Here is a 13,695-nt window from a genome sequence, read left to right as displayed (position 1 = left end):
TGCACACATATCACAGTGTGGGCTGGCCCGTGCTGCCCCTGGGCCCCGATCACGTCGCTCCATGATCACTCGCCGTTCCTCCACCCCGACCTCGTCACTCCTCTGCCCCGACCTCGCCACTCCTGCTGTATATGCCCGTGCTCCAATCAGCGACCTGGATTTTGGTGACGTCCAATCCAGTTGCCCTCTTCACAGCCATCGCTCTCCTGTGCCAGCACTCGCTGCACCGTGTAGTGGTATGCTACACGCTGCTCCTCCTTTAAAGCTCTGACCTGATGGTTCCTCGTAGGTTGGGGCCTTAATGTGGCACCTCATCGAATGCCTTTTGGTTCCCTTTATCTACCCTGCTGGTTACATCCTCAAAAAACTCTAATAACTTTGTTGAACACAATCTCCCTTTCCTAAAACCATGTTGACTCTGCCTAATCATAGTATGATTTCCTAAGTGCCCTGTTACCACTTCCTTAATAACACCTAGATAAGTACACCTTTATAAAATTTTTAAGAGGTCAGTAAACTAGCTCTCCAAAGATAACCTTGGGTTCCAATGTGGTTTGAGTGAACTCTGTGGTTCATCTCCTCTCTCATACAAAGTGGTACAAATATTTAATCTCCCTTTAATATAGGTTAATCCTATATGCAGAGTTCTTCTGTAATGTTGAAATACACAGCAATACGAGATGGCATTTCTCTTCAACAAGGCCCTTCTTTGTTTATTTCATTCTCAATAATTTCAGATAATAGAGCAAATTATTTTTACTAACAAACTGAACAGAGCTCAGAGATCTACCTTACATGATAAGAAAGATTAATAGGGAAGTCATGGCAATTGATGCACGAGGCAGAAAAATAAATCAAAACCATTAATGTGCTGCAATACTGACTCCTATCTGAAGATTGAATGATGAAGGTTCAGCAAGACCAGAGTAAATGCTGCAGTAACTGGACTATACATGAAGAGAACGGGTCCTGTAATTCATTTCTAGAATGCAACCTACCTGTATGCGGAAATAAATACACATGGCTCAGTGTATAAATGCAGCACTGGAGATCGCACTAAAGCAAACGGGTCAGGAAGATCCCAGGTTCTATCTCTGATCAGCAAGGACAGTGGTGGGCCACTAATACTGAGCTCAGTGTTTGTAGGCCAAGGTGGGAAACAATAAGCCAGTGTTCCTGGTGCTGGTGGTTACCAGGCGTCCAATCCCCTCCCACCTCCCACTCCCGGGAAACGTGAGGATGTGTAAGAGACGTTGAGAGAGAGAAGGAGGAGAGGAAGGTAGGGAGGGAAGATAGAGCACAGTAAGATTGGCTGCGACACCTTCGATGGTGAATGGCCTGCTGTCACATTGTCTGAGTTCACTCCTGAAGAATGGCCATTTGGGCGAGGCTGATAGGCACCCTACCTCAGTCAGCATGTATCTGACTGTAGAGTGAAAACTGTGTGTGTCAACCTGCAATGCTGTAATTGCACAATTGGACCACTAGGTGGCACTTTGACTCAACTTTCTGAACAGTTTCGGGAACTCAGATTTTGCTCTCAGGTAAAGAGGGAACATGTGCCTGTCATGGTCTCAGGACACCTCAAAACTCTTTACAGTCAATGAAGTACTTTTGAAGTGTAGTCACTGTTGTAATGTGGGGAAACGCAGCAGCCAATTGGAGTACAGCAAAGTCAAGTTTAGTGGGGGTAATTTTAACTTGGGCCGATTGTGTAAAAGGGATGGTATTGGGTCGTTGCACACCTTTCCCCGCTTTTATTTCCGTTGATGGTACTTCAGCATTTGCAATAGCGAGGTGCTCTCCCTCCACAGGTCTCGCGTCTCCCTGCTCCTACCTACCCAGTTCTCCTCTTGGTCCCCACAACTGCCAGTCACCCATAGGCCCGTAATTGGCCATCACTGCTCGCTGGGTCAGCTCAGCTGTTCGTACCCACGGCCACTCCCTATTCCCGCCCATAGCCACTTCCATCGCTTCCCAGCCTATCTATTGTTTCATGTCCCTGCTCTTCCCCCACCCAAGAACTGAAAATGGTTTCAAACTGACTTCAGCAGTCACACGTAAAACAAAATGTACAAAAGAAAACCAGACTGACCTCTACATGACCCAGAGTTCTGTGACAAGCAATCAGCCTCTATTTGACCTCGCAACAACGACACCTTGTGACCTTAAAGAGACACACACCAAGCTACAACCTTAGCAGCAGGATAATAAAGGTGTTATCTCTCCTTGTAAAATTGTACATCATCCCATTTGCCATAAACCGTTCCAGGGAAGATCCTAGTAGTAAAATGTAAATGACACTAAGGGTCCTGTTGGATTGATTAGAGGATTCAGCTGGTGAACAAACCACTCAAAGGGACGTTTTCACTGAAATTATTTCATCCCAGGATTTGTTAATCTTGTAGTTTTTAATATGATGTGAGGCACTTGGTTACATTATTTTCATGTTGGACAGAATCACAAACATGGGCACAGCGACAGCTGTCCTGCCTCTGAAACCAGTGTCGCATCCTTATGAAGAACCTTGAAAGTTGGGTCCAACGGCAGATGTAAATGAGATGCTCCTCACTACATCAACCATGTTATCTGCACCAATATTTGAAAAACTAGCTTTATTTCTCGTCTTCTCTCACTTTGGCCGATGTATTTCACCCATGTAATACAGGACTAAGCCCATTAAATACATGAATATAATCATTAATATAAATAAATGTACATCATCAGAAATATGAAGTAACTAATTACAATTCCACATTATCATCTTGGACATAAAGGCATCTGTTCCCTTTATTTCCCCCATCCAGTTCTTTCCTGTTATGTGGCACTGTGTACCTTTACAAGAGTTTACCTCACTCTCCTTTGCCTCACTCTTATCTAACACTTACCTGTGACGTGGTTTTAAGGAATATCCCCAGATTGCAAAAATGAATGAAAGACATTTCTAGTTTACAGACTCAATCTCGCGATGATGGAACACGAGCTCCACTGCACTTGTTGGCTATATTCATCCGCTAGGGGAATCCAGGCTTTTTACAAGCCTGAAGAATTCAAGAGTGTACTATGGGGAGATCCAGACCTACCAGATTTATCAGTAATGATTGTTATTTGTAATACAGAGCTGTCGCCCAAGTCAAAGGCCCCGGGGCTAGATTTGGTGTCAAGTGGTGATGAGAGTGAGGTCCTGTTTTATTTGACTTCTTGCGGTTACTAATCTGCATGGCGTGAAATGTATACCAGTGAGAGCTGTGAAATGAACTCTACCAGAACATGATTTACGACAATCAACTATGCGGCTTCTGAAAGAAGACATGCTGTAGGAACATCCCATACAATAGAGGGTGATGGAGATTGGAGGGCCAAAATTGCCCCTCTCCTTAAGGCCTATTACTGCCGCAAATCGGCGGCCACGTTGCGGAGTGGAGTGGATGCCGACTTTCTCGTGGAATGGCCGCTGATAGCCCAATTGCCCTCCCGAGGTTTCCCAGCAGTGCCCTAATCCCCCCCCCCCCCCACTGCTCCGCTGCTGCCGATCCGCGGTAAGCGCGTCATCACCGTGTGCACCGTCGATCTACACCCGACAGCGAAATTCCGCTCTGAAAATCTTCGGCCTTCCCAGCGGTGCTCAAACCTGTTTTTTCCCAGTGGTCCAGTGAGGCTGTGGCCTCCTGCAATGGCGGTGTGGCTTCCCTTAAAGGGCAGGGTGCACTGCCGCTGCTGCCATGTATTTTTTGGTTGGCCGACTGCCAGGTCAGCTCGACAATTACTGCTGGCCCGGCCGAAACCCTTCCTGGTGGCCCAATGGACCAAAGTTTTTAAATCGCAAAGGTCTCCCCTTTACGTGAAGGGGAGAGCCATGGTGACATGGCGCCGTGATGATTTCATTGCAGCGGTCACTCCGCACCGCCCCCAACTTCCGCCCCTCAAGTGTTGTCACCGCCCCCAATAAGATCAACTTCCGGATCCGAATTAAAAAAAACAACAAAGGGCGGAATTTTGCTCAAGAGGCGACCTCAACCACAGCTGCAGTAAAAACCATTGAAATGGAGTGCGTGCGCCCCGTTTCAGGTGGGGGGCAATTTCTGGGTGTTACAGTGGTTTCAGCACAGCTGTCTTTCACCTGTAAAATTTGGGTTTGAATCCAGTCCAGACTGATGGGAGGTACTTCTGACTTTGTGCAATAGTGTAAAACGGGTGATAGCGAGTTGGCAGCCCCCGTTTGACATCTCTCCCAGTTTTTTTTAACATTAGAAATAAAAGTAAGGAGATGTAAATGGACGGCCGACTTGCTATCGCTCGTCTTTCACCATTGCACAAAGTCAAAATGACCGCCATGGGATGAAAGTCTCTCATCTTCACTGGCACAAACTCTGCCCCTTAACTGAACATTGGTTGGAACAAATTAGGAATCTGACCCCAAGAGGTCACGGGACGTTTGCCATGAGAAGTGAAAAGTAACACATTGGTGTAGTCAGGGCTAAGGCACATGACTGGGACAGGATGCAGGTTTACTCAGCATCAGATCATGCAACAGCTGACCTGGGAGTGCTTCGTACTGATACTGGCTGCCCAAGCAAGAAAAGGTACACATCCCTCATCTTGGTGACCACAGAAATTCACCATAAAATGTATAAAAATAGGGGGAGTAACTTGATGTAGCCAAGAACTGATGTCTTGTAGTTATCAAGAGCGAGGGTTTCATTCATATTTTAGTTATGTAACAATTTAGATCTTCAAAGCTCATGTATTGCTCTCAAAAAACTCAGCTGATCTTATCTGTGTTGGAAGCCTGGTTTATGCTGGGAGCAATATCTGTGCTCGGTGCAAAGGTCGACTTATCCCAATGTATTAATGATGAAAACTGCCGCATAAAACATTAATTATATTGACCTATGCACTGATGTCTATCCTGCCTCCTCTCAAATATTGAGGCGCTAGAAGGTATTCAAAAATGGTTTGATAACAAGAAATCAGTTTAAAAACTTTGGTTAAAAAAAAATTGTTTTTCACCACTGCAACAGTAACTTGCTGTTTGCACATGAATATATATCAATATGCATCTCCTATCATGGCTTCTTTGAAAGTAACCAGTATATGACAAGTAAAAGTCATTGATATATCTCGGTCTATATCGATTATAGCTATCTTCCTTTGCCAGCGCTACTCGTGCTGTTTATTGGCTCAGGGGCTGCGGGAGGGGTGGGTAGCGGGGGCGAAATCAGGTATCAGTAACGCCATTTAAAGGCAGTCTTCACTTCTTAAAGGGGAGGCGCATTTTGACTGTGTGGATCTCAATTAAAGTTGAGCAAGTGAGATGGGAGGCAGCATTGCTGCAGGAATGGCCCTTGCTTTTCTGATGCTGTTTTGGAGGTGCTGGTAGAAGGGGTGATCAGCAGGTGGGAGCTGCTCTTCCTGTCAGATGGCAGAAGAGTGCCAAGGCACGTTGCCTGGTAACAGTGGGCAAAGGTGGCGGATCAGGCCAACACAAGGAGCATTGCAGGCAGGACCTGGCACGAGATTCAAAGGTCTCGCCAAAGCTGCTAGGCCTCCGACTCACATCTCTCTCACCCTTTCTTTACCTCCGCACCAATGGTGGCTCTAATGTCAATTGTTGAGTGGTCTGGAGACATTTCAGCATGGTGATGGGCTTCCATGTATGTCAGCCCAGTTTATAAACATGTATACAAATAGAGTACCCTCAGTGGGTAACTGCACGGCCTAGTTTAGAACCGTGCCACTCAGACAAGGCAAGTCCAAAATTCATCCCTAGTCTGTGCTGGTTAGCCAATCTCAGCCTCGGCTATTAATAAAATGAAAGAAAGACGTGCATTTATATAGCGCCTTTCATGGCCTCGGGTCATCCCAAAGTGTTTTACAGCCAAGGAAGTACTTTTAAAGTGTAGTCACTGTCGTAACGTAGGAAACCCGACAGCCAACTTGCGCACAGCAAGCTCCCACAAACAGCAATGTGATAATGAGCAGATAATCTGTTTTAGTGATGTTGGTTGAGGGATAAATATTGGCCAGGATACTGTGGATAACTGCCCTGCTCTTTTTTGAATAGTGTCCTGGGATCTTTTACATCCATCTGAAAGGGCAGGCATCCAAAAGACGGCATCTCCAACAATCCAGCGTTCCCTCAGCACTGCACTGGAGCCCCAGCCTAGATTATGTGTTCAAGTCGCTGAAGTGGGACTTGAACCCACGACCTTCTGACTCAGAGCTCCCCAGTAAAGGTACAATGCTTCAGCATCTCAGAGCTTTGGAAGGGAAAATTCAACCTGATTGCTGTCAAGAAAATAGTCTGATCCTGTCCTGAGCTGATGTCCACAAAGGCCATTGCTTTCGATGGAAGAGGGGCAAAAATGGGAAGGAATTTAAAAATAAAATAATTTGTATTCATGGCCAACACCACTGCAGCAATCTTGGCACATATGATGGGCATTTCTCAAAATGTAAATAAATCACTTCTCCTCTAAACAAGATGAATGGGATGAAGGCAAATGGTCTGCTGTCAATCTGTATCTGTTACATCCTGTGTCTCAGCTTTCCCAATAGTCCTGATTGCAGGTCGCAAACAATGTGAACTTGCTGCGATCAAGCTTGTGCGGCTGAATTGCATTTCATACATTGATCTGGAGGCACTGATTCATTCACCCCACGTTCATGTAATGAGGTAATCTGTGTGCAGAATGTGCAGTGTAGCTGCCATTTCACAAGGATGCAGTTGTCAAACTGTAACGTTTGCAGTTTTTATCCACACTGCAAAATTACTAATGACCAACCTTTTGCTTCTCTCTGCTGCCTGTTTAGTAAATGATTTGGTGGATGGAATCTGAAAATTAATACAACAGTTCCTACTCATGTCACCCTGACTCCCCCTGTGTGCAGTGACAGCTCTATTTTTGGTACAAGCACAATACACAGTGACTACACTGTTATAAAAAAAACTGCACCAAAAGGGGAGTGATTTTCTCCCAGTCGGAACACTGGTAAAATAATATTTTTGCTTCCTTTTCCTGAAGGTACTGACTCCTGTTGTGCTCTAGTTCCACAATTGTTTGCAGTGTGGATACAAACTGCAAACAATTCACCAATGTTTTCCTCTCCCCTCTCCTCCCATAGGCATTGACTTTTTGCTGGGTTACACTTCCACAAGTACCCCACTCATGGCCATTCGTCGTGTGAGTAATAGCCTGGACAGATAGTATCAGCAGACAAATGGACCACAAGGAAATCATAGTCCACACACAAACATATATGTGTTGTATATGCTGACTATGGATGTACTCTATGTGTAGTCACTGTGAGATTGTATAAGATAGAGACTTGTTTACCTGAGGTACTACCAATAAGGTTCGCACCATGTAAATACATGTTGGCACCACTAGAGGGTGCAACTGATGGAGACCGGGGTTTCCTGCCCTGGTGGCAGGGCCCTGTATAAAAGGCTGCACATCATGCTTACAGAGCACTCTGGAGTTAGGAATAAAGGACCAAGGTCACTATAGTTAGAGTACAACACATTGCCTCGTGGAGTCATTCATAAGTACATTACAGACAAAATAAATGGCAATGAGAATTAAATAGGTTAGGGAGGACCAGGAGTCACAATTCTAAGTAGTATAAGGCCAGATCTCGGTCCGATGTCAGGAACTGGTTCTTTTCCCAGAGAATAGCGGACCTGTGGAACAGGCTGCCGGTTCGAGCGGTGAACGCGAATTCACTGAATTCCTTCAATGAGAGCTGGACCTGTTTCTGGCTCGGGCAGCGATCACCTCGTATAAGAGGCAGGTGTTGCATAGAATTATCAGGGCCAGAGTGATCTCCTAGACTAGTTATGATCGCCTCAGAGGGGTCGAAGAGGAATTTCCCAAATTTGTTCCCCCAAATTGGGCTGAGTTTATATCTGGTTTTTGCCTCTCCCAGGAGATCACATGGTTTTGGGTGGGATAATTCTGGGCACCACACCTTCGGAAGGAGATATTGGCCTTGGAGAGAGTGCAGTATGGTACCCGGACTCCAGGGGTTAAGTTACGAGAAGAGCTTACACAAACTAGGGGTGTATTCCCTAGAATTTAGAAGGTTAAGGGGTGATTTGATCGAAATTTTCAAGATATTGAGGGGAACAAATAGGGTAGATAGAGAGATACTATTTTAACTGGTTGGGGATTCTAGGACTAAAGGGCATAGTGTAAAAATTAGAGACAGGTCTTCCAGGAGTGAAATTTGGAAACATTTCTACACACACCGGGTGGTAGAAGTTTGGAACTCTCTTCTACAAACGGCAATTGATGCTCAATCAATTGTTAATTTTAAATCGGAGAACGATAGCTTTCTGTTAACAGGAGCAAGGACCCTCACCAATTCCCCCCTCCTTAACCCTGACTTGCTGAGGCCAGTTGTAGGCCTTTCTTCATATGTCCAGGCTGAGATCAGCCCAAGGATTGAACCTGGGACATTTCTGGCTCGTAAAGCTCAGCAATTCACTCGGTGTCTACGTATACCTCAGCACTGGCTCATTTCCACAGCTAGCAAATTACACTGATTTGAATGGCTCTCAGATCACAGTGTAGACAAAGGCAATTCAGCCCATCTTAGTCCAGCTACCCAGAGGCTAAAACTTGCATAGTCCCCATCGCAGCCCATACAACTGGCTCCTGAAAGACTCAAGATTGTTGTGTGCACTATTCTAACCAGAAGTCTATTGCCATTGTTGATCACTCTTTGTGTTGAAGAAACCCTTGGTGGCGTCAGTCCCAAACTGACCTTTCACTAGTTTGAACCTACAGTCTGGTGTCACACCTTTGAGGCTCGTCTTGTTCCTGATTTGCCTTTTCCTCAGTTGTCCTCTTTCAAGGCTAAAGAGCCTTCATTATCTCTCCAGTCTTTCCTCCTAATTAAATCCTCTGATGCTGGGGGATCAGCCATGTGGCCTGTTCTCTGCACAGATTTCAGGGCTTGAGTATTTCTCAGTGTCTAGATGACCCAAACTGGGCGTGCTGCTGTGATCAAGTACTGGGATGCTGGACAATTTCCACTTGTGATGTATAGTTAGTACAAAGCATGACGGGTGTTTGGAGATACAATACGTATTATATGGAATATAACAATGCATTAATTGTCTCCCTTTAATTAGAAGTTCAAATTAGTACCTATTACCATAAAATCACAGAATGTTACTGCACGGAATCAGGCCATTTGGCCCATCAAGTCTACAATGGTATTTTTCTCTGCATGAACCACTCTCCTGCTCATCTCCTTTAAAATTTCTCTTTTTCATGCACAGTAGAGATCATGAGGCTAACACACGAATCAGCACTGAGTTAACTCTGCACTCTACCTAGTTATGAAGGACATGCACAGATTAAAGGACTGTGTGTATACATACCTCTATGTAGGGATTGTAGCTTCCGTTTGGCACATTGGTGAAGTTCCTCTACACATGGTGGTCTGGTCGATGGGTGAAGTAGACCTTCCTGCTGATGCCATGGAGCTCGGTAATGCACTGTTAGTTTACTCTCCCTGTCCAGGTTTGACACAGCTGAAACAGAGAAATAGCAGGTTAGCAATCATTGCACCATTGTCATTACAGGGATTTCAGCAAATGGCAATGGCGGGTGTGCGAGTTCTGTTTGCCCACGTGAAATTTGAAATTAACCCAACAGTCCAATTATAGATTCGGTCCTTGCAAATGTTGGTTATGCTTGGAGAGAGTGTTTTGAACACTAAGATGATGTACTGCTGGCTTCAATCTGTCAATAGTGCTTGTTCTGGTGGAAGTAATCTGAGACTATAAAGAAAGGTATGACTAGGCTTCTGCAATGGCCGAATGACCAACATCGATGATACCTTCCAGCTACAGACACCAGAAGGTCTCAGGCTCGATTCCCGGCCTGTGCTATATTATCTGATCTCAGCCAGCAGAGACACTACAATTTCTCTCAGTGCCCGTGAGCCAGGGAACAACAACAACAACAACTTGTATTTATATAGCGCCTTTAACATAGTGAAACATCCCAAGGCACTTCACAGGAGTATTATGAGATAAAAAATTTGACACCGAGCCGCATAAGAAGAAATTAGGGCAGGTGACCAAAAGCTTGGTCAAAGATGTAAATTTTAAGGAGTGTCTTGAAGGAGGAAAAAGAGATAGACAGGCGAAGAGGTTTATTGCAAGGAATTCCAGAACTTAGGGTCTAGGCAACAGAAGGCACAGCCACCAGTGTTTAAGCAATTATACTCAGAGATACTCAAAAGGGCAGAATTAGAGGAGTGCAGACATCTCGGGGGGTTGTGGGGCTGGAGCAGATTACAGAGATAGGGAAGGGCGAGGCCATGCAGGGATTTTAAATCGAAGCGTTGCTTAACCGGGAGCCAATGTTGGTCAGCGAGCACAGGGGTGATGGGTGAGCGGGACTTGGTGCGAGTTAGGATAATGACACCTGACTACTTGCGTTGGGGTTGCTGCCCTTTGTGGAGCCCCGCTAGAGTCATGAGAAGGGGGAGAAAATTGTCTGGAAAAAAATGAATTACGAAAAAAATTTATTACAGAAAAAAATTGCACAACATTACATCATTTTGCCTTCATTTTTTTTGCATTTCTATTGGTACCATGATCGCCAATCCCTTGATTACAGATATCTATGCAATAAAACTAGGTAAAAAAAACTTCCAACTATTTAAGCTGTTAACCAGCCTCTTGCCATCAGCCAGTAATAATGTATTTATCATGTGTTTTGATATAAGGTAGAGAAATGTATCTCACACTTTTATTAGCATCAAGGAAGCAATTGTCATTCACAAAGACTATTAAACATTAAACTATTGGCCTGAAATACCTGTCCCATAACAATACTTTATCAATATGCACATATCCCTCCCCACAAAGTAAAGAAACAACTAGATTGTCTCCCATTTATCAGTGGGAATATAAATACATCAGAACAATTCCCACAAAGTACTTTCAGTTTGAACAAGGGACTGTACAATCTACTTGTAGATTACAGCACACAGAACAGATAATTTGCAGGTGAGCTTTCCTGGTGCCTTAAATTAGTTAAATGGCACTGCCCACTGAGAGATTGAGCCACAAAGTCCCAAGTTTGGTCTCTGGTCTGTGCTGAATTAATTGATTCGAACTAGGATTTGATGTCAGCTGTGGCTCAGTGGGTAGCACTCGTGCCTCTGAGTCAGAAGGTTGTGGGTTCAGGTCCCACTCCAGCAACTTGAGCACATAATCTAAGCTGACACTCCTGTGCAGTGCTGAGAGAGTGCTGCACTGTCGGAGGTGCTGTCTTTTGGATGAGGCCCCACCTGCCCTCTCAGGTGGACGTAAAAGATTCCATGATACTATTTTGAAGAAGAGCAGGGGAGTTCTTGCCGGTGTCCTGGCCAATAGTTATCTCTGAACCAATGTCACAAAAACAGATAAACTGTTCATTATCACATTGCTGTTTGAACTACATTGGCTGCTGCATTTCCAACAGTGACTACACTTCAAAAGTCCTTCATTAGCTGTAAATCGCTTTGGGACATCCCAAGGTGGCGATAGGCACTATATAGATGCAAGTTCTTTCTTTTAGGACAGCGGAGTAATTAGCCTCACCGTCCCTAGGCTAGCAAGGGAATATCAGCTGGAGCTCCTCCTCCTGATCTGTACACTGGCCCCTGCTGGAAAGTGTATGGACATTGAAAAGGGGCAAAATTGGGCTTAACTGTGATAACTCCCACAGCTGAATAGCCCGCCGATACTCACAAGCCAGGGTCACACATGAAGAAGGGCTACTTGGGTGTGGTATCTCAGGTGGCCGGCATCAATGGAACTGTATGCCACCAGTACTTTCAGGAGAGGGGAGGAAATTGGAGGAGAACCATATTATCATCGATTTTTATAGGGCCCAGCCGCATTGCTTTGGTTAAGATATTAATTGTAGCAAAAAGCAAACTAATGGTGTATGTTAATTTTTGTAGTTGATTTTTTTTTAAACTAAAATAAAAACACTTGGGGCTTTTTTTTCTATTTTGCATTAAAAATGCAACAGCTTCATTTAATATGAGCATTACAATATACTGATAGAGCAGTGGGGAAACTGGCTTTGTGACTGACTGCCACATCTGACAGAATGCATTATAGCTTTGCAAGCCAAATTCTAAGGCAGTTTGCATTGCACAACAGAGGTCGAAATAATGATATCTGGTGCAAGCACAGCCTCCATCCAGCTGGGACCGAAATGATGGAAGATTCCTGTCAAAAAATGTAAATAGAACCTTTCATTTCTTCAAAGACTGCCATTGGCATTGCTTCATTTTAAGTCATTTTTTAAATGCTGCAGTGAATATATTAGCTTTTCTTTAAAAACCAAGGGATCTTCATCAACACGAGGACAGCCTGCAGTTGCCTTAAGACGGGAGCTTATATAGGTACAGATATAGGGCCGACAGGTTGTCTACAGAAAGTGATAGTTGTTACATGCTTTCGAGACATTCTTACAAAAGGCTATTCCGTGTTGAGCATCCCCAGTGGTGTCTCACTGTGGAAAGAAGACAGGTTCAGGCTTGCCTGTGAGGCCCCCACAGTCGAATAGCCGACAGACAATTAGGCTCACACATATAAAATGGCCACCTTGGCCGTCCATTCACATGGACCTTTTGAGCAAGGGTGATAAATTGTTGGGGTTACAGAAAAATAATCAGTTCAGGGCATGAGATTTTCACCTTGAAAGCTGTTATTTCTATTCATCAATGTTCACTGAGGAGCTATCATGGCTTATCACTCTCAGAAATATATATGTTCATCCCCTTCCGAGAGCAACTTGTGCCCTCTGCCCCAGTTAAAAGAGCAAGTGGGCAATCTGCTCTCATCCTCCGCCAGTGCAGCTCTGTAACAGCCGATAAAGCAACTTTTATATCTGGAATCTGACAGCACTGAAGGAGGCCATTCAGTCCATCGTGCCGGTGCTGGCTCTTTGAAAGAGCTATCTATTTGGGCCCACGCCCCTGCTCTTTCCCCATTGCCCTGAAAGTTTCTCTCCTTCAAGTATTTATCCAATTCCCTTTTGAAAGTTATTGTTTCAGGCAGTGCATTCCAGATCATAACAACTTGCATAAAACAATTCTCCTCATCTTCCCGATGATTCTATTGCCCAATCACCATAAATCTGTGTCCCCTGATTACCGACCCTTCTGCCACTGGCAATAGCTTCTCCTCATTTACTCTATCAACACCCTTCGTGATTGTGAACACTTCTATTAAATCTCCCGTTAACTTTCTCTGCTCTAAGTAGAACAATTCCAGCTTCTGTACTCTTTCCGTGTAACTGAAGGCCTTTTGTTAATGTCGATCCAGGGAACCCAGTATCCACGAAAGTTCATGCCTCTAAATCTATTTATGTAGGTCATTGGCAGACCCGCAGACCCACATTTACCTTACAAATCTGCTGCTGCTCAATGGATTAAAGAGCATGAATGCTGGGAATGGCTCATGGATACTAGGCTCCAGGAACCTAAAACTAACAAACAGAACTATTCAAAAAATCCTTAAAAGGTGTGCAGCAGTGGTCCCTCTGATTTTCCCTCCCCATGGGGAAATGCCTGGATTCCACTCACTGCTTCCCGCAGCTGATCCGCAGCATTTCTCCTTTAAACCAAATGACTTGAGCCCCAAAATGACTCACTAGCCCCCTACTGCAATAC

The 13,695-nt window shown here is 44.7% G+C and overlaps 1 protein-coding gene across 1 annotated transcript in view; it reads right to left on the bottom strand.

Annotated features, from left to right (window-relative positions):
* The window catches only part of nhsa (Nance-Horan syndrome a (congenital cataracts and dental anomalies)), a 470,910-nt gene that overhangs the window by 72,245 nt on the left and 384,970 nt on the right, over positions 1–13,695 (bottom strand). The window contains exon 2 of the mRNA XM_070893952.1: positions 9,392–9,544. Coding sequence (XP_070750053.1) covers positions 9,392–9,544 — 153 coding nt within the window. The remainder of the gene's footprint in view (positions 1–9,391; positions 9,545–13,695) is intronic.

Source organism: Pristiophorus japonicus, chromosome 11, assembly GCF_044704955.1.
Source record: "Pristiophorus japonicus isolate sPriJap1 chromosome 11, sPriJap1.hap1, whole genome shotgun sequence".
In the NCBI taxonomy this organism is placed as follows: domain Eukaryota; kingdom Metazoa; phylum Chordata; class Chondrichthyes; family Pristiophoridae; genus Pristiophorus; species Pristiophorus japonicus.
This window is presented reverse-complemented; position numbering and strand designations above follow the sequence as displayed.